The sequence below is a fragment of the Drosophila takahashii genome, chromosome 2R (genome assembly GCF_030179915.1).
Source record: "Drosophila takahashii strain IR98-3 E-12201 chromosome 2R, DtakHiC1v2, whole genome shotgun sequence".
NCBI classification, from domain to species: Eukaryota; Metazoa; Arthropoda; class Insecta; order Diptera; family Drosophilidae; genus Drosophila; species Drosophila takahashii.
Window position 1 is genome coordinate 31,422,108 of NC_091679.1, and position 21,247 is coordinate 31,443,354.

Sequence of the window (21,247 nt, forward strand, 5' to 3'; positions counted from 1 at the left end):
TGCCCCCTAGAAAAAGTCATTGTGGATCTGCCACTGAGTTTGCATGACCGACCATTTGTGGTCACTTAAGCTGCCCACTTCGTTGTCCGTGGGCCTTTGTACGCCAATGTGTATGCTGTCGGCCGGTCGGTCTGCTCTGCTCTGCATTAAATGAGCATTAATTGAATTGGCAAAATTACGTTGACAAATGAAATTCTCCCTCGCCAACGCACACACCACCCTTCGATGTCATAGATGTGCCCCCAGCCCCTCGATTTTTGCAGCCACACACGAAAATTTTCCACTGCAACATGAGTGGCTCCATAGGAATTGAGTGCCTTCCCAAGTCCACTCATCTATATGTATATCATATATCAGGTGCCAGACAGGTGGTTTCCCAATCACAAACAGAGACGTGTTTATTTCGGCTTTCTTTGAATTTGAAGCATTTATTTGTATTGAAACACTATCAGTTAAGTATACATAGGTCTAAAGCACAGTTTTCATAAAAACTCCAAATAAAAACCTCATCACAATGAACTAAATTTAAATGATCACATACGAAAAATAATGAAATCGAAAATCACAACTCCCATACGCCGTTTGGAATATGCATCTTCTAAGAACCTGCAGGAGTCTCAAAGGAACTTACTATAGTAATAATAATAACTCAATTTTGATTAAAACTTAAATCCACCCATTTAACTAGAAACGATCGAAAGGTAAATGATAATGAAACCAAGGCAATCGTGAATCCTGGCTAAGCTTATGCAAAGTTATAGATATTTCATTTTTGGTAAGCACATCTAGAGGGTTTGAAGCTAAGCAAACAAATTGGAAAAGCGCTATCTGCTATATAGAGTGTGTTGCATATCCGTATAAATATGGTTATAGTATAGTTAGGGTGCTAAGGAACCAGTTCACTTCTCGGGAATGGGTCGCAGGGTGGCGATGTCCACCTTGCTGCTCGGCGGCACCAGTGCCGTCTCCAGCTCGGGGATCTCCAGGTCGGGGATGGGGTCGCGCCAGTAGTTGAAGTTGGAGAACTCGGCGGAGGCCTCGTCGTGTTTCACCGGCGGGAACAGTTGATCGACAATGTACGTCATGCTGCAGTATCTGAAAAAATAATGCAAGAAATACACATGAGATTATATGAATCATTAAGGGCTGTGCATCAATCTCACAATTTTCTTCTTCTTCCTCAGTTTCAAACTTAAATTCTAATTTTAGGGTGACCAGATTTGCTTCAAATTCAATTTGTAAAGAGTTTGTTTTGTAAAGAATTTATCGATTCTATTTTAGAGTGACCAGTTTTTTTCAGCCTAAAAGCATCCATTTTTTTTTAATTTTGCGGCGAAGAGGTTTTAGGCTGCGCTAGACTATCGCGGACGCCTTGGGATATACTGCACTTTTTAAGCAGTTACATTTTTGAAACACGATCTATAGAATACCATACTCACGCAGATAAAAGATATAAATGTTCGTTTTATAGAAAAGATCGTCTACATATATACTGTAACTACATTTAACTACCGGATCTAGCTCAGAACTCATGCCACATACAGATAAATAAAAGATTGCCATCACAGCGAAATGAAAGGTATATTTTGTTGGGTATTTCACATAATTGTCATCCTTAAAACTAGACATAAAGACCTGCTGGGAGCAGAATACTTTCAAAACTTAACTGGTCGGCGAACTTGGAGCTCGCGGACCTGGCACATCAGGCACAGACATATATAGGACACTCCTAACTCTCTCTCTCTTAGAAAACTTATCACAATTTGCAAGCTGCACAACCTTCGGCTTTGGGACAGGACTGGAGCTATGTCTAGGAATTTAACCACTTGGGGGGCGAGGCCAAGATGACCTCGTTTTTGGAGGAGACGCGGCGGACTCGCATTATGAGACCCACATCGGCCGACTCTTCGTCGCCGGAGGCCGCGTCCGCTTGGATGCCATCGTCATCGTTGGCAAAATCATCATTGTAGAGGGCCTCGTCATCGTCCTCATCCTCATCCCCACTGCTCTCCTCACTCGCACCGTGCTCCGCGTCCACGTCGTAATCGTCGCTGAACTGAAGCTCATCCTCCGACTCCTCGTCGTCGAAGACGTCCGTCCGGTAGTCGAAATCATCTTGGTGGGTTAGCAGGGGAAAGTACTCGTCGACTTCTAGCGACTGATTGATGTAGCCACTGTGTAAATTTGACAACCAAAATGCTTGAATTGAATTCGGCAGGCTTTTCGATTTCGATTGATTGATTGATTGATTGAGTGGGGTGCGTTTTGGGGTAGTACAATGGATAGATACTACACAGATAGGAAGTACACTCATACGGCTTAGAAACACCTAGCGTTACGTGATGGAGTTAATTCGACTTGAGCCAATTAGCGTTTGTTGGGTTTTTGCGAATTAGTTAACGTTATCGGATGTGGCATGAGTTCAGTAATGAGCAACACCGGAACCATATACATGGGAGAGACACATGTGCATTTACGGCTAACACTAGGCTAGGGTATCGACGGATCGCTACTTACGAGGACTGGAATGTTTGGGTCAGCTCGTGCTTCAGCTCGCCCTTGGTGTTGATGGTGAAGATGCGCATAATGGGAATGCCGACGGCTCTGTAGGCCCACACGTCCTGGAAGAGAATCACAAAGAGATGTAATCTTACAATTACTGCTCTACATTTCAAGGTCAAAATTACACTTACATTGATGCGATTGCCGTAACCGGCGTAGAAGGGCTCCTTGTCGGGGAAGAGATCTCGAATGTCAGACAGGCAGGCGATCTTGAACTGCTCCGGTTTCTTCTCGATCACCTCGCGGTGGAAGGCCGAGATCAGGGACGTGGGATTTAGGAGCAGCGGTCCGTCGGGAAGCATCACGTTGCCCTGCCGGATCGACCGGAGATACTCGCGTGTCACCCTGCTCTGACCGATGGCACGGGCCGACAAATAGAGCAGCTTGTAGCCGTTCTGCTCGATCTTCGAAAAGAGCTGCGCCACCCCGAGTTGCGCCCAATCCTTGCCCACCATGGGCAGAATGTGGCCCAGCACATCGGACTTCGTGATGGTGCCGTCAATGTCGGAGATCACCACCTTGTCGTTGTGCTTCCAGCGGAACAGATAGCACTTGCAGCGCGTCGTTCCCTGATAGGCGGTGGTCACGCTGAACTCGATCTCGTTCATGCCCTCCTTGAGGTTTAGTTTTTTCTGAAGGAGTCAAGGGAATGGTTATACATCCATTTCTATATAAAATAGATTTCGCAACTTACGATGGCTGCCGAGCTAAGGCGCAGCGACTTCTTGTAGCGCTCCTTGGGCTCATCGCTCTTGTTGGAGGCCATGGTCAGCTCCTCCAAGTTGTCCACCAGGGCCGAGGTGTTCTCCGCATTCACCAGTGAGTCGGTCTTGCTCAGCGTGGGATCGCTGATGTCTGGGGAGGTGGGCCGAGAGGTTTGCGTGGCCACCGCTGCCTGATCGCCATCTGGAGGAGATTAGAACAGTTAGGTTGGCCGCACACCAAAATAAAGTTTAACTGTACCTTTCTCATCCTTGCCCAATGGCAATCCATGAACGCTGCTCAATTGGTTGGGTGCCGCATCCTGCGAGCGCCGCCAGCTCCACCAGTAGCGCTTGGTCTGACCCACATTGTCAGCCTGGGCGGCCGATTCCGGCTTCTCATCCTCAGGCACCGTTTGGGCCATCAGCTGCTCAATGGCATCCTTTCAGGAATAAGTAACAATCCAAACCAGTTAAAAGGGAGAAGCGAATAAGGCGGAGGTAGCACACAAAAGGCTTGGCTCGGGGCCAACTTACATGGGTTAGTGGCTTCTGGAAGGTGATCATTGTCATGACAATGGGACATGCAGCCATCCAGGTGTAGTATTTGCCATTCAGCCGTACGACTAGGTTAGGCGATGAGAAAATGCTGGGGCTTTTGCACACCTGCGCACAGGTGCAAATGAGGGCGTGGCATGGGAAGAGACTGGTTAACAAGGCGGGATGCAGTGCGTGGGGGGCGCAGTGAAGTGCATGGAACTTAGACACACACACAGAACATAGCGCTGGGCTTTGGTTGAATACTTACGTCTGGATAGTTGACCAGGTGGCGATCGAACTCCTCGTCCGAGGGCGGTGCTCCCTGCTCCGACATGCCGCACATGGACATGGCCACAAAGTCCAAGTATCTGGGAGAAGAGGATTACAATTAGAACAAGAGAGAACACTATAGTCGGGTAGGTGTCCCAACTATCTAAAGGGAGTGCGAGGGAGATGGATATATACAATTTTGATTGCGCATAACTTTTTAATGAATGGTCCGATTTGAAAATACATTTCGAAAGGTATAAAAATACACAACAAGACTGCATTTATACTTTTCGGAAATCTTTAAAGATGTGGGCGCCAGACAAATCGTTAGTGGGCGATTGTGGGCGTTAAAAGGGGCGTCGCGCTCGGCTGAAATAAACCTGCGCTGCGTAGGAAGCCCAAGAATATGTGTGGGAAATCCCAACCTTCTAGCTTTTGTAGTTTCCAAGATCTCAGCGTTCATACGGACAGACAGACGGACATGGCTAGATCGACTCGATTACTCTACGAGTAACGGGTATAATTAGGGATTCTATGGTTTTACTCACTTGTTGTCCCGCTGCTGCTTGGTCTCGTCAAAGTCCGAGTCAATGCTCTTCTGACCCTCCTCCAGCGAGCTGGGCGAATGGGGCAGGCTGGTGCCATTGCCGCTCTCGCCATCCTCCTCCGGCGGCGAGGTTTCCTTGGACTTGGGTGTGGGGAAGTACAGGGCCGCCATCTCGGGATCCATGCTGCCTGCATCCAGATCGGAAAGATAGATATCTCCCACCTCGCCCACGCCCTTCTCCTTGCGCAGCCGATTGGCCCGCTTCATGAAGCTGAACATGTTGCTCAGCATCGATTGGTGCTCGCTCTGCTGCACCTGGGCGGCGCTCATGGCCTCGTTTTTGGCCTGCTCCGGCGTCGGCAGCTCGCCCCAATTCCACGAGGCGGCATTCTCGTCATCCACCACATGCCGCTTGTCCCGCATCGTTGTCTCCAGCTCACTGTCGCTCTGAATGGGAGTCGAGGGACGTCCGCCGGCGGCGCGTCCCGATCCGCCAACACCACCGCCAACGGGAGTGGCAATTTCCGTGTCGCTGAAGAAGTGAATGTCCAAATCGAGACGGGGATTGGTCGTGGGCGTGTGGGGCAGCTCGCTGAGAGGACTATCGTCACCAGTGCGGGCGGTGACCAGAGGAGCCGATGGTAGCTCATCATTGGATGAGGAGGTGTTGTTGTTGTTGTTGGTGGCACTGGATATTAGGGCATCACCCTCATCGATGTTGCTAACACCCAGAGATGGCGCCTCCACCGAGGGCAGATCACCGCCGGCGGCACTGCCCACGGAACTGCTCGAGGAGGTCTTGCGCTGGGCATTCTTCTTCATCTGCGACTTCTTGCGGCGCTTCTTGGTCTTGCTCTTGGACACCTCCTTGGTGGCCTCGCTGGTCGTGACCGGAGTTAGGGTTAAATCTGGTTTGGGCTGCTCCTTCTGCACTTCCTTCTCGGTCTCAGCTTCGTTGGAAGCCTTGCTTTGGCTCTCCAGCTCCGACTCCGTCGACTTCTTCTCGCCCTGGAAGAGCTCCTCGTGCTCGGCCCACTCCTGGCGAATCTTCTGGGTGGTGAACTCCTTGAGTTTCTCGCTCAGATTGCGACGCTCCAGCGTGTTGTCCGTGTGTCTGTTTCGGATGGATTCAAGGTAGCAGTTATTTGAATATTTACATGGCTAGCCGGGGTATGAAAAGGCTTTGTGTACCTGCGCTGCGTGTAATCCGAGACCTGGTTCTCGAACTTGCCGCCCTCGACGGCGGCTTCCTTGGGCTCCTCCTTGGAGAAGTCAATGGAGTTGCGTCGCGGCAACGGCAGGGGCAGGAGCAAATCCTCGCTAGCGTTTCTAAAATGATTTAGCAAGTGACCGGATGAGTCTGGGCTGTTGGATAACTATGAGAGTTCTACTTACTTGTCGGTCACCACTCCACTGATGTCCTCCATAGTGTCATTGGCCTTGTCCCGCGACTGCAGGAAGCTATTCGGGATGGGCGAGGTGGCCAGGTTGGCTGGCAGCGGCTCGTCCTCATCCTCCAGGCACTCCTCCACGAAGAAGGCCTCGCCGGAGTCGCCCAGCTTCATCTGGATGTCGACGGGTGCGCCATTGATCTCAATGTCCACCTGAATGAATGATGGAGATCGTAGATATGTAATTAAAAATCGCTTACATTGGAATTAATGTGTTCCTTCCGGAATTCGCAACTGAATTTATGTACTTATACATTGTGCTTATTACTTATTGCATTGCATATATCATAATTTCTTTAATTATTCTGATTGCATACTTTATAAGATATAAATATGATAAGACCTCTGGCCAATGCCCCCTTTAGAAACACTTTACACTCGTGATATTTAATAAATGCATATCTTGGGGCCTAGATACAAAGTTCATTACGTTTAATCATCGGTTACTACATTCCAAGTTCCTCTAACGTTGATTTTCTCCGTTAGAAATAACATTTCCCCTTAGTTGTAGATACAGATGAGATCATCACAACTTTGCCAAAACTTATAATTCATCTTGCTGCTAATAGTTTAGTTCACATTACATAATTTCGTAGTTACAAAAAAGTTATTAGAATTTGAAAGCTAATACATACCACCTTCTCCCGACTCCTCAGCACTCCCAGTTTGCCGAATCGAACGTGGAAGGGTGAGCACTGGAACTCGCCATCCCGCTGCTCCACCACGATCACATCGATGGCTCCCGTGAGGGTGGCCGCATTGATGTCGTTGTAGAAATCGCGGAAGTTGCTGAAGACCCGCGCCAGGCTATTCATCTTTGGTCTGCTTGGTGTTTCGGTGTTTCCTTACTGCTGCGGATGGGGATCTCTCCTTGAACTCCCCGAAATCTGCTTGTCTAATCGCAAAGCTCCGACTTTGTGTGGTTGCCTCCGTGGTGTGTGCTTATATGGCAGCCATTTTTATTGGCAGGCGGTCAAATGCGCCGCTTATTGACGAAGGAATCGGCACTGCGATGTTTTAGGCGATACTTTGGACCCGAAACGCCTCGGAGATACGGCAACTGTAAAGGGCAAAGCGGAAACGGTCATGAGTAATTTGTATAGGCCATAAACCATTTTTCCCGACATTTATTTCGGCTTGGCAACGGCGAGCGTCGGCTGAAGAAAATAGACAAATTGCATCAGAAGGCATCCTGTGCTTGGAAGCCCCAACGATGCACCTGAATTTATTTTTAACCCCGTTCCTCTTTCTCTCGCGCGCTGCTCAAAGTCAAGGTGAGTTCCTCCTATAGACCAGAGACAAAGCCACCGAGCAATGTGTTGCTGACCGCCGGCAACATGCAGTACATTACGCTGAAATGTTGCCAAACGGCGGACGTGACGTCGAGAATAAACAAAGCAGCTACCTATAATATATTCAACACTTGGGGTCACAGTCATAGCAACCGGACTAAAGAACAAATTTTCCCTTAATATAGTAGAGAAAATAGCGGTAATAGAAGTTTTTGAAATGAGAAGTATACACTAAAAAGTTTTTGTAAATGCTTCGCTACTGATGGGTATTACTTTTTAATTATCATCCTAACTTTGGGGTAGATAAAGTGAGAACAAAATTTCACAAATTTGAAAGGGGTTAAACTAATAATTTCATCAAATCAAGGTAGAAAGTATTTCCTAGTTGAAAATTGAAAGGAAATAAATTTTTTTTAAACAACCTAAAGTTGTATTAATATTTTGACCAAAGTTGTCCTTGCTCGAATATCGCTTAATTGTAATCAATTTAATTTTCCCTGCACGCGGTTAAGTTTATTTACAACAAGTTCAAGGCAAGATTAAACTTGGAAAGGCGGGTAAATAATATTATACGGGCTGTCGGCCCCGCTGAAGGTACTTTCGACTTTCGGCTTATCTGGGATAAAAACTATTTACGAGTGTCACCGCCGATGAATTGGGGCGATAAACCCAGTCGAACGCCGCTTATCAACGGCGGTTACCGACACCAGTGGCGTGTTCTACTGTTCGCGAATGATAAAACACAGAATAAATAACCCCACGAAACACAAACACATTCGACCACACTATAAGTATGAATTAATCATGGACACCGAAAGACATCACGCGATATCGAGTGGAACGCGGGCTTTACAACTGGAAATATGTATAGGCGAGCAAGTTCGTTAATAACTAGCCATGGAGTTCAATGTCCAACATTGCACAATAATTAAGCGAATTCAACAAACAATAATTGCTAGATTTTTTGGCTTTTGGCAGTCGTGCCAACGGTCAACGATATCGGCACTTCATACACTCGACAATCTGGCGAGATTATTTTATTTAGCCTGGCTGGGAATTCGAAAGAATTTGCTAGATAAGCCCCGATCGATTTGAATAGGCAGAAATTCGATTCTTTGTTGTCTGAATCGCTGAGTTATATCAACTAAATTACTTTTAACAACAAGTTTATGTTAGATGTCCTATACTATATATTTGTTATCAAAAAGAGGCTATTCTTAAGTGAAATCCTTTGTATATTTTGGTTTATTTTGATAGTATCTAACCTATACATTTCTTTCTATTTTCCCAAATATTTTCGAGATCTCCTTCAACTATAAATATACCTAATCAAACTTTTATTGAACTGTAAATTTAATTTAAAGCAAGATAAGGAATATTAAATGTTTATAAAGTTGTTTGTATACTGCTATGTTGAAATAATCTCGTAGGAAATATTTACTTTTTAATTTTTAGAAGTGAATGACTCACATACGAGCTATTTTGACCCTGGGTTCGACTACTTGGCTGATAGCTTTTCTTGCCGTGTACGAAAGGAGGGGGACCTAATCGGGAGTCCTACAATTGCACGCACCACTCGAACAGCAGACATCACGCCATCTGTCACGCGTTGCGGCCCCGCTTCACTTTCACCTGCGAAGCTGGGGAGCCAGGTAAACCAAATGCGGGTAGCAAAACAACATTCGATGAAGCACATGGAAATCAGCCGATGGTAACAAGAGTAACGACAGTAAGTAACAAAGAAACCCCAGAATGGGGCCAACTTCGGGAGAAGCTATGTGTGTGTATATCCAGACAAAGGCACAAAGGAGAACTCGGGTTTCCAAACAAAAACTTCATGACTCGAAAGATAACGCTGCACAAAAGTCATTTGTGTTTCCCAAGATTTCAAACGGAAGCTTGACAATCTATAAAACAACAGAACTAACACGTTTGAGCTTCAAACTCAGCATTCATTTTTGTCAGTGCACAATACAACACGCAAACTTTGTTCCCGCACCAAATCGAAATTTAAATCCAAGCAGATTGGTTCAATTTCGCGACGAGTTTAGTTATATTATGCATTTTAATGGGTCTGGGTCTGCGGCTGTTTGCTGATTTGTGTTGAGTCACGATCAAAGTCCAGGGAATCGGAATCGGGGGAATGCGAATGTAGCGAAAAAAAATAGGCGAACAAACAAACAAACACGGGCACAAAGTCTAACCAAAGATCTTGCCAAGAATACGTCTGCAGGCGTACGTTCTCGACCGATCTCTAGTATAATGGAAATTTTCAATATAATCCGTTGGTTCTCGGTATGTAATCCGAATTCATCACTACCTGGCACAAAATTTCAGCACAGCTGTATAATCGGTGCCCTTGAAAACACTAGCGAAACTATGGCGAATCACTCTGCTTTCCGTGTATTTTGAATTCGTTTCTTTTTCACAATATTATTAAAGAGTTCTTGTGTGTTTCTTCGGTCTTTCTGATTCTTCCCTGCTCGGATTCTTCCGTTCACTTGTTGCTCGCTCGAGGTCTCTTTGAAGAGTGAAGACTGAGCGTTGGAGCGGTGCGGCTAATCGAATTAGGCAGGTGCCCGAGTGTGAGTGAGAGAACGCGAGAGCGTGCGAAAAGAGAGCAGAAGCTTCGCAACAAACCTGTAAAACCGGAAAGTCATGTAACTCTTGTTGCCATGGCATATCTATGTACAAACAGCGGTGGTCGGAACAATAGCCACCCTCTCATTTTCGTTTCACCAAATCTTTTCTTAAACATTTTTCTTTTGTACATACAAAAACATAATGAAAATGGTTGAAAAATTAAGGTGTTTAAGTTTCCCTTGCATTAAATATTTGACTTTAATAACACTCTTATGAGAATGACCCCCACTGTATATAAGCATGTGTGCGAGTAAGTGGTGTGCAAATCTCCCTCTCTCGTTCTCTCGCTCTTTTGGCAAGCCTTAATAACTGTGCTTATCAGCTGCTCGCACGCCAAACAGCAGCTGTTTATGCGCAATCGAAAGCTCTATACGTGTAATAAATAAAAAAATTTTTACTAGTATGAGTATGATCCGATCGGAGTCTGGGACCCCAGAAAAAGCGTCATTGTGGGATGGTGTGATCTACGTCACTGGAAATGTTTTCAGTTTTCTGACTAGATATTCTTTCGGTACAGGAAGTCTGCTACAGAATATAGACTCGAATGAGTCCTCAAATGATCCATGGTCAAAATATGCTCGACTATATAAGCAAATGGTAGGAAGACAATAAAAACGCTAAAAGAAAAACAGCCAAACAATTCGTCACAGTTGGGGACTGTGGAATATTTTCCGAATGCCATACGATCGGTGCCAACAAAAGATAACGCCGCCCACGACAAACTAATAGTTCGTATTTATGAATCAAATTGTACTTAAAGACCCGAGCAAATAAACAAACTTACCAAAACAGATAACAATAATAATCGAAATTAAAACAAATAAACAAAATCATATATGATTTAAATAATTTAAATGTATTTGTATTGTTTAAATGATAAAACTAAAGAAATATAGTTATACGTATGTACATCGAACAAATTGTACCAAAAATATATAGTATGGATGCCTCAACACATCTTCCCGTCCATCTGAACGAATATGTATATATAATAAATAGGTTACCGTGAAGAATACAAATAACTAAATAATTGGCAAAGGCAGACGACATAAGTTTGTATATGGGATTGTAGCATGATATATGGTAAATATAACTAGGCTCTAAAACAAAACATATTCAGATAGTAGATAGTAGATAATAGCAATTACTAAGAACAACTCCTCGTTTCAATGGTTTTATTGGGCCCCATTAAACAGGCAAAGTGAAATGCGTCCGAAACTTCGATTACTTGGGACTGGTCGTGGACTTGCGCCGGGCATCCGTTATGGCACCCCACAGCTCGATGATGAAGTCATCCGTGAAGCCGAAGGACTCCAGGTCCGAGTTGTCGATGGCCTCGGCGAAGTCCATCGAGTTGGACTTTTGATCGCCCAAATCCCAGATCTGGGACGCCAGCTCCGTGTCATTGATTCCCATAAAGGACTCCAGCAGATTGTTGATGGCCTCGATCCCGGCCACTGTCGCCTCATCGAACTGCGGCTCGATCTGGGCATTGCCATTGGCCTTGAAACGCAGCGTCTCCTTGCCGCTCCCATAGTTCTTCCCGCCCGCCGATCCCGACGCCCTCGACTGGCTGCGCGGTCCGATGCCCTGGAAGCCGCTCCTCACCGGCTCCACCAGGCGGAGGGTGAAGGTCTCGCCGGTGGCTATGTCCTTCAGCATGCGAGCCACCTCGTAGTGCCGCTTGCCCACCATATTCTGGCCATTCAGCTTCTCGATGTGATCGCCCACGCAGATGTGCTCGATGCGATCGATAATCGAGTCCTCCTTGATCCGCTTTATGAAGGCGTAGCCGGCACCGTTGTCCGTGATCGTGAGACCCAGGGCGTCCTGGGACTTTACAATCTCAATCTCCTTGGGACGACCCTTGCGATGGGCAAAGATGAAGTCATCCAGGCCGATCTGACCGCCCAGCAGACGCGTCATGTCCACCTTGTGCGAGTTGAGGGTGCAGAAGAGGATGTCCTTCTCGGATATATCGAAGCACTCGGCTATCTTCTGGTATAGCTCTCGAACGCTGGAGAAGTCATGGATGAGGCCGGTGGGACTGCCGTGGGCCAGTTGGCAGTGGAAGACCAGCGGTGGCTTCGTCTTCTCCGGAATGCCGTTGTTGTTATTGTTATTGCTGATGTGGCTGCCCTGCGAAGATCCGGAGTTCATGGAGGAGCGACTACCGAACTGGGAGCCCCCATCTGCGGTGGATCCCTGTTTGGGTGATTTTCTCGTGAAGAGCGGCATGATGGGTTAGGTGTCCTTAGTTAGTCCTTGGCCTGGAGAAAACGGACTCTAGTTGTGGGACATGTAGTGATGGTGGTTTCGTCCAATGCCTGTTACCTTGCTCTTGATCCTGATCTGTGTGCGTAGAAGAAATGGGGATGCTCTTGCGATTAGGCGATTACACTTGGTGTTAGGCGTTGCGTTTAGTACATAGGTATTTGTGGTGGCAGTTGCTTAAACTTGGACTTAGTCATAGGCTGGTGAGTTAGTAGCGATTAATTGGGGGATGAGTATGTGTTTTTTTTTGTGTGCGTACAGAGTTAACACTGTAAAGTACAGCCCACCACCAGGCTACGGGTTTATCTAATCGGTTTGTCGGTTCAAATAGGTCGTAAATTGCAAACGGGAAGTGGAAATACCAAGGCCGCTTTTCGGAATCAATGAATCAGAATTCGATATAGCCAGATTAGAATGGTTTTACTTTAATTTAACTTTATCACCGGTCCTTGCTTAAAATTTAAGTCAGTCGCACTGTTTTAATATTTCTGTTATTTGAGGTTAGGCACGTGTCAAAGCTTTACCACTTAACGAGTAGTTCTTAAGTGGGGGGTCTTAAAAACATAAACACTCTCACTAATAACTAGTTAGTCAACTTGGTAATCAATTGATGAATTATTACCCTACTGAAGCAGCATAACATGGACGAGCTGCGTAAAAACACATTGAATTCCAACCAATTCTAGTCACACTGAGCTGGCTGCTTTTCACTACTTTTCCCCCGACTTTCTGGTGCTGCGATAAGATTGACTGTGTGTGCCCGATAAGACAACTTTGCAAGATAAGAGCCTCGGCAAAAGATACGGGTGGAACCGAGGGTTTATCGCACAGTTTCCGCTCCCTGTCCACGTCCGTCCGGAGCAGTCCGTCAATATGAACTGAACCATCGGCCGAAGGTGGCCACTTGATGGCAGTCAGTTCCCCTCCCTATTCCCCTATATGTTCGTGTGTCTCCTATGCACTTCCGCTGGAGAAAAGCTGCAGTTCATGAACCTCCGCATCTTCGCTAATTGTACGTACATGAGGGAATGAAGCCGGCACAGCGCTTGAACTTGTACTTCTGTTAGATCTGAAGAGTTGCATTTACACACTAAAATTTTGATCGAAGCAGAGAAGTCATTTAAATAAAAAGGCTTAGAGAAATTTAAGCCCCATGCTTCCTTTGATTTTTTTGATACAAACATCATTGTTTTCTTTAATTTGTTTTGATCAATTTTGAAAGAGTGGAGCACTGAACCAACATCGTATGGCATTAAGATCTTTATACCAGAAGGTTTAGTTTTCGAATTAATTCTCTTAAATCGCATAATAAGTTTCCATTCCCAGTTATAATTAAAACATTAAATTTAAGCTGCAAAGTTAAATACTACTGAACTGCCTTTCCTTCAGTAACGTACGATAACTGGTTCTCTCAGCCTTAATTAAAACATGTTACACACATCCCAATCGAGAAAAACAACATGAGACGAGCCCCTTCATTCATATGTATCTCCATTCCCATATATATATACCTATAAGTATATGTGCAAGCGGGTTCTACAATGTAATATATTCAGAGTGTCATAACAAGCAAAACAACAGCGAGTGGATAGATAATGCTAGTCCCATCAAGGTCGAAATAGTTGAGAGCGCGTGAGTTGCTCGCGCCTTAACAGACCAAGAATACTCGTTCATATGCTGACACTCAACCATTCATATGTATGTGCGAACATATAGATTGACATACATCGGCAGATACTATATGGCAGCACTATATGGCACCGGCTAAACGAACTACGCAGTTGAGGTGAAGCATAGAATTTAATGTGCCCCCAAAGGCGGAAGCCGGCTGAGAGGGCAGGCCCCCTTCGGAAAGCAGAAACCGGTGCGATGATCTTGCTATCCGAAAAAGTCTGCTTCAGCTACAAGTTGATGGCAAGAAAAAGATATACACATAAACCCGCCCAAAAGTTATCGTAAATTATAAAAACCCAGGGTCATTAGCTGGGGGGCAGTGTTGACATTTCAGCTATTTCTTCGTTCAATCAACTCGTTTTTGTCTCACATAAACGGAGGGAGGGAAATTATTGGTTTTTTATCTTTACCCAACATGGGTCCATGATTTATTTATTATAGAAACACCTGTTTTTTATTCAACTTTTTTTTTTTTTTTATCTAAGGATCCTATCTTTGAATGGTTTTATAACCTCTTGATGAACTTAAGTTGCTACTTAATTTATATTACTAAAAACAATTGAAAGTATCAACATTAACCCTTTTTTCCATTGTTGTCTTTCTTGTTTGTTGACTCTCTTGTATGTTTTTTTTTTTTTTTTTACTTTTTGTTCATAAAATCGATTTAATTGTAGTTTCAGGACTTGAATATTATCACTGGTAAGGTAAAGATTTTTAAAGCATTTTCCCACAAAAAGCAACAACACTATGGAGTGGGTTGACTTCTATATTGAGCCATAACTATTCCGATATGAGCTCCCTACTCTGTTTTTCTGATCTCTAATTGCCGCATGGATAAGACGTAAACAAATTTGCTTCCGCGTTGCCGGCTGATGGTGTTGTTTTGCTTTGCCCGCAGCTTGTTTACTTGGCTGCTATTGGTCGCAATCGGTGGGCTCGACGCTCAGAACGTAGAGTATTGTGGGATGGATATGTAAAAGAGCTTTAATTTGCTGTAAACAACAACGGGCCGCAACAACAAGTGCACATGGCTTTTGTCAAATTACTGAAAAAGTGCACTTAAAAATAACAACTTGGGATAGCAAATGAGTAAACAACAATACGTGCGATTGTTTACTTCAACGGATCGGGTATAGATCTACAAGGGGGGTGCTATACCACAGGCTAAATTACCTAAACTCTTCTTGTAAGGGAGTATTAGCAAGTTTTAGAAGCTGTGTTAATAATCACAGTGTTTAATTATTGACTTGTTTTTCATTACAAAATAAAAACAAGTCATATAAATACGGAATACGTGATCAAATATATACGCACACTATTGCACGATTGACACGCGCGTGGGGAATTGGATAGCGACACTATTTTAGGGCGCCAAGTTTTTTATACCCTCACCAGGGGAATCATATTGTTCTTGCACTCTCTGCTCAGACAATTCTTTTTATGAACCAAGTGGAATGAATTGCTCAGGGAATAAAAGCCTTTTATTTTTAATTCCCGATACTCCCATATGTATGTAGGTAAATCAATTATATTGATGATCATATCTTTCTTGGCTTTAAGGATCCTTTTATAGAACTCGGAAGAAAGTTTTTTTTTAATAGCCAAAAATAGTATAATTCCATAACTCCAACTGTGTTTTGAAATATTGTCTTTTTAAAGATATTTTATTAATTGAATTTTACTATAAAAATAAAAATGAATGATTAACATATGTTATGTTCCTTGTTGTTATGGTAGAAGTACTTTAAAAAAGGGAAATCTAAATCTAAAGGGTATTTAATTTTCCACTTGCGCTCTCCGTCATGCAATTCCTATTATCAATCAAGCTATCTGCTGCAATCGACGTTGCACTTGTTTTTATTCATTGTCGCCCTGTCAAACACCCAGTTTGTTTTTTGGTTTGCGTAAGTTTGTAAACAACCAAGTACCTACTTAATAGTATTCGCAAAACTAGGGAGAAATGAGGAGAAAGGTGAGCGCTGGCCCTCAATTTAAAGTGAACTTTGGATGAAATACATACCTACATTTATTCATTGCTGTACGTGGCAATTGTATTTTGAACATCGTTTCCTTTTATTCCGCATTGTGTACGTATCTGGGTTCAACTTTCATCCCCGAAGTCTAGATTTGGTAAACCTTGGGAACCCAAAGGTTGGCTAGTCTTTTTCCAATGTTTACAGTATCAACAAAACCACAAGTAGTGTAGTCAATGTCACAAACAAAAAGGTGCAAAGAGACGTCTCTGCTAAAATAATTGTATGTACAAAATATCAGAAGAGAACCTTCTCTTTATAAAGAGAGTTCAATAAAGCTTCGCAAAGCTTAGCGAAAGCTTTACGAACAAGTTTTTTACTCCGGAGAGAGAGAGAGAGCAGCGATCGCGGATCTCCCATTTCGTTGACTAGGTCAATTTTTATACCCGTTACTCGTAGTGTAAAAGGGTATATTGTATTCGTGCAAAAGTATGTAAGGTCTAGAAGGAAGCATATCCTATAAAGTTCACACATGTATTCTTGATCAGGGTCACTAGCCGATTCGATCTAGCCTTGTCCGTCTGTCTGTCCGTATGAACGCTAAGATCTCGGAAGCTACAAAAGCTAGAACGTTCGGATTACCCACACATATTCTTGGGCTTCTTACGCAGCGCAAGTTTGTTTCAGCCGAGTGCCACACCCCCTCTAACGCCCACAATCGCCTTAAAGGATTTTAAAAGGTGTCTGGCGACCACACCTCTAAAGTAAAAATGCAGTTTTATTGTGTTTATCAACCTATCGAAATGTAGAAGAAATGTTTCAAATCGGACTATTCGTTAAAAAGTTATGTGCGATCAAAGTTTTAAATCTCCATCTGCCTCGCACTTCCTTTAGCTGAGTAACGAGTATCTGATAGTCGGGGCACCCGACTATAGCGTTCTCTCTGGTTTCGACTGAATGCGAAAATCACCGGTAACGCTGCCGAAAGGCGAGAATCCAGCGAATACCGCCTGATCTTTGCTAACGGTGAAACTTAATTCGAAAAGTCAACATTTTGTGGGCAAAGGCACGGAGACAAGCAGAAAATTGAGCTGCCGTAGCTAATGGAATCAAAAAAACGCTACACAGAAAAATTTAAACCATATCAGTTTTACATATTCAACGATCAATTTTAATTTATACGATTTCATATTTTTACTAAATAAATCAATAAATTTAAACAAATTTTATTAAAAATCGCAACTACTCACAACCTTTAAGCATTTACATAGTAAAAGCTTAATATCATTTTAAAAAGAAACTTATCAGTTTTATTTCAAGAACAAGTGGCAAGTATAAAATTGATTTTGTAATAAAAAAATCAAAATTTAAACATTTTTGTTTTCTGTGTAGAGATGCTAATGAATAAATAAACAGTGACATCGGGCGGTTAGTTTCCAGTTACAAACAAACAGAAGTATCAGTTGCCAAACGAAAACCTACTAGTACAAACAAATAACCACTACAACGCTTAACACTTTTCCACTGATGATTCAGATGGGCTGTGGGCGAAGCAAAAGCTTTAAATGTCGCATCGCCCTGCCCGATAATATGTAAGTATTATTTATGCACTGTTTTTGTGGCATTTTCCAATCACGTTTTTCTGTGGTTCCTGTATTTTTCACTGCATTATTCATAATTTGCTGACATTTTCCATTTGCTATGGTCGCTTTTTGAACCGCTTTTTTTCCCTCGACTAGGGTCCCAACAAAGAGTCCGTTGCTCTATGATTGGGCGATCCAGTGCAATGAACTCGGAGTGCGAGTTATTGCAGCCCTGGCTCAAATATATCGAATGGCCCTTTATGGGGCATATTATGCCTATACGATACACTAATGTGGAGCACTAAAAACACCCGGGCACCGACATTAGGGTTTAGTTAGCATAATGCACACACACCGGAGGGGCGGCACACCGAAATAACAATGAACACACGCAAAGCCATAGACACATGGCGAAAGGAAAACACTGGGGCAGTTTTGAAAACATTTAACCGTTTCACCTCGCTGAACCGCGAGCCCGAAAAAAGCAAATTAAGCAAACGAATTAAAGCCGAAAACCCGTGGTAAAGTTTGTTTTGGGCCAAGTTTACGCAGCCCCACAAAATAAAACCAATTATGAGTTTTTATCTTTTTGTAACATTTCTCTGAAAATGGTAATCTGAAGGTTGTATGGCTTTTATTGTTGCCTATTTCACCAGTTCACAAATTATGCAGATGAAATCGGAGCGGAAATTCTAGAACATTAAAGCGGAAAGTGCACGATATAGTAAATAATTTTTAAAAATTTCTATAATGTATTCTTCGTTTAAGTATAAAATATTAAACTCCAAATGAGTAAAACCTTTATTATGTTTTTACAATTTCTAATTATAGGTTAAAACCAAGTAGATGCAAATCTTCCAGCGATCCCTTAGAGTAAAAAACGAAGGTTTCTATACGGTATCACATGTTAAAGACATGAAGCAAGTAAGAAAATCTGTGTAATTAAAGAGGAGAATAAAAACATCATGCAGATGGAAAACATGCAGATTCATTCACACTAATTCCAAGTATATCATCCCAAGCTGATTGGAAAAACGTTAGTGCAATGATATTGCACATGTGCGCCTATGAATTGGCATAAAAAGAAGCGCAAAGTGCGGCCATAAAAAAGCACAGTTAAACTGATTGGCGAATGTTGGCGGGCCGTTGGCAACCCTGGACTCGAGATATCCAACAATGGAGCTGATTCTTTGACGCTCCTCCTCATCCCGCTCGACCCATTCCGCTCCAGCTTTTCATAAAGCGCCCGGTCGCATTGAAATGTCACGCAAGCAATTTACATAAATGGAGTTGCTTCCGCTTGGAGAGCTGGAGAACGGAGAGCGTGGAGTGGACAACAATGAATCGCATCCATGGAGAAAAGTATCTGAGTATCTGAGCGCTGCTCACGTAGGAAAACAACTGTTAGCAAGTGGCGAATGGCAGGGCAAAAGGCACCAGCCGATAGCGATAGCCGTGGAGCGGAAGCAGACGAAGGAATCGAATCGATCAAACAATTTCCGAGTCTGCCGAAACTACACCATGGAAAATATTTATAAATAGATAATGTCCTATTTAAACATAAATATTTCTAAAACGCAAACATATTTTTATATCAGAAACCTTCGAGTTCCAGAAATTAGGGACATATTGAGGTATTTTTTTGGTACATTACAAAGGTACAATTAAAATCAAACATCTAAATTAATTTGGATATGATAAATTAAGCCAAAACATTTCTGGGTGATACTTTTTCCTCTGTATAAGCTCTAAGCTAGAGCATCTTCGTTGGGTTTCCCACTGACCAACTTCACGGTTAGTTAACACCTTAATTTTTCTACAAATTGCTCAAGTTTTGAATTTCTTTGGTCATGGTTGCGTCTTTCGTTTCCCCATTTTTCGGTGGGGACCAGGTGAGAATTTTGCTGGCGAGATAGAAACTGAAAATCGGAAAATTCAATGCGTAGTCGTAAACGCACGTGCTGGTTGCATTAACACCGCAGTTTTGTAAGAGGGAAAACGGCAATGAGCGGTAATAATTATCTCGATGTGCGTGCTGAGTGCGAAAATGAAAAGACGCTTTTATTATCGCCATTTCTGCGAAGCGTTTTGTAATGTTTAATGTTTATGCTGGAAAAATCAATTCGGCCGTGAAATTTAGAGGAAAAGCAAAAGCATGCTACGAGTGTTTTGCACCCCCCGAAATCCAACATACTTTTGCGACGACGCAAAGAAGCCGGCACCCCGAAAAGTCAGACGGATTCGGAGACCTAACCTCAACATAAAAGCGGAAAACGAGGAAAAGCGACTTGGGGCAGGCAATGGCCATAAAGCATGGAAACGCGGTTTCAACACGATGTGTTTTCATTTTTCGGGGTGGGTTTCGGTGTATGAAATCATTTCCGCTTACGCTTTTCCCTCTGACATAAGTGGGTGTGGTGCCGCCGAAACACTTGTCGTGGTAAAACAAAACTAATGATTAAGCCGCTGCAGCAGCTGCAAAAATCAATATTAACGTGGGGTCAATACCGGTTTATCTTGAGTCTGTCAGGCGGACTATCTTCTATAAATTTCACCTGATAAGTTTGATAAGATGTGATTTTTTTCTATAAAAATACATTATTCAGAGACATCTGCAATTTTAAATTTGGTATTTTTCCTTGTTACAACATAAAAATCGATAAATAATAACTACAACAAATTCAAGAATATACTTTCGTTGATTTTTCTTGCCTGTTGCCAGGCAGATTATCTCTTTGATTTGGGCTCATTTTCACCCTCAAAAATCCTGATGTACGTATAGAATTCCCGAAAAAGTCTATGTATTTTTTGAAGTACAACGGGATTAATATGATTTTTGTGACATTCTTGCCTGTTGCCAGGCGGTATATTTCCTTCTGGATTCCACCCCCCGAAAATCCTGATGACTAAGAACGATTTCGCTTTCCTGGCTGCCGAAGCGAAATGCAAGACAAAAGATGGGAAACGCGTGCCGCGCACCTTTCACTTTATTTGTTGGTAGGTTGAATAAAAAAATTTGTATGTTAGGCAAATGAATGGGACTGAACTGGCCGACTGAATGAATGGCCAAGATGCTCCACCACGTAGGGTGTTAACAATAACCGAAAGACAATGAAATGTGTTGAATATTAGACACAGTAGACACCACGCACCAGAGGGAGATGGATAGAGATGGAGACCGAAAGACCCGATCAGACGAGTATAATAATATCGAAAGTTGCGAAAAGTACGCACCTGCCAGTTGATTGAGATGCTGATGAGGATGCACCTGCATATATATCAATTTGCGGATAATGATAGCCCGGTTTTAGGTCTCGCCGATTCCGATATTCCGATTTCCAGTCGACTTTGGATAACCTGGGATCGTGGGCCCGAGGAAAGCACCGCTAATGAGCGAGGAAAGCGGACTTTTTTCGTACCGGACCAGTTGTTTGTCGTCGTCGTCGCCTCGCACACTCGAAACAATTTGTTCTTCTTTTTTCCCCCAACACGTTATTGAATCTCTTTCACTGCGAACTAACTGGTTTTTTCAGTGCTCCGCCACTGCTCGCCAAATACACACACATTAACCACTTTTTCCAGGGTTCTCTTTCTTTTTAACTGCCTTTTATTTTACGTTTTACTGTTGCGACTTTAACGATTAGCGCCCGGTCGTTGAAATTGAATTTGGGCCACGACGTCGGTGCACAATTGGCTAATTAAACTAGTAAGCGTTATTTAACTAACCCCCGGGAAAT

The 21,247-nt window shown here is 43.4% G+C and overlaps 2 protein-coding genes across 8 annotated transcripts; both read right to left on the reverse strand.

The window, feature by feature from the left end:
* Positions 1–397: 397 nt before the first annotated feature.
* Positions 398–20,886, reverse strand: Lpin (phosphatidate phosphatase LPIN). Of its 5 annotated transcripts, none has more exons than XM_070214099.1 (12): positions 9,684–9,896; positions 6,707–7,131; positions 6,016–6,224; positions 5,812–5,949; positions 4,622–5,734; positions 4,072–4,171; positions 3,801–3,929; positions 3,526–3,706; positions 3,257–3,468; positions 2,694–3,194; positions 2,518–2,621; positions 398–1,095 (listed from the first exon to the last, which is right to left on the reverse strand). In XM_070214099.1, exons 2-12 carry the CDS (start codon positions 6,884–6,886, stop codon positions 900–902), a joined length of 3,063 nt encoding a protein of 1,020 aa, XP_070070200.1. In that variant the 5' UTR covers positions 6,887–7,131; positions 9,684–9,896; the 3' UTR covers positions 398–899. The 5 variants fall into 5 exon arrangements, with proteins under 5 accessions (XP_070070200.1, XP_070070201.1, XP_016993724.3 ...); XM_017138235.3 differs by lacking the exons at positions 398–1,095; positions 9,684–9,896 and adding exons at positions 1,563–2,174; positions 20,745–20,886; XM_070214097.1 differs by lacking the exon at positions 398–1,095 and adding an exon at positions 1,563–2,174.
* On the reverse strand, positions 10,842–20,886 carry kermit (PDZ domain-containing protein GIPC-like protein kermit). 3 transcript variants are annotated; one of them, XM_017138240.3, is made up of 2 exons: positions 20,745–20,886; positions 10,842–12,358 (listed from the first exon to the last, which is right to left on the reverse strand). In XM_017138240.3, the coding sequence occupies exon 2, from the start codon at positions 12,242–12,244 to the stop codon at positions 11,231–11,233; it is 1,014 nt and encodes a 337-aa protein (XP_016993729.2). In that variant the 5' UTR covers positions 12,245–12,358; positions 20,745–20,886; the 3' UTR covers positions 10,842–11,230. The 3 variants fall into 3 exon arrangements, with proteins under 3 accessions (XP_016993729.2, XP_016993731.2, XP_016993730.2); XM_017138242.3 differs by lacking the exon at positions 20,745–20,886 and adding an exon at positions 13,301–13,451; XM_017138241.3 differs by lacking the exon at positions 20,745–20,886 and adding an exon at positions 12,903–13,042.
* Positions 20,887–21,247: the final 361 nt, after the last annotated feature.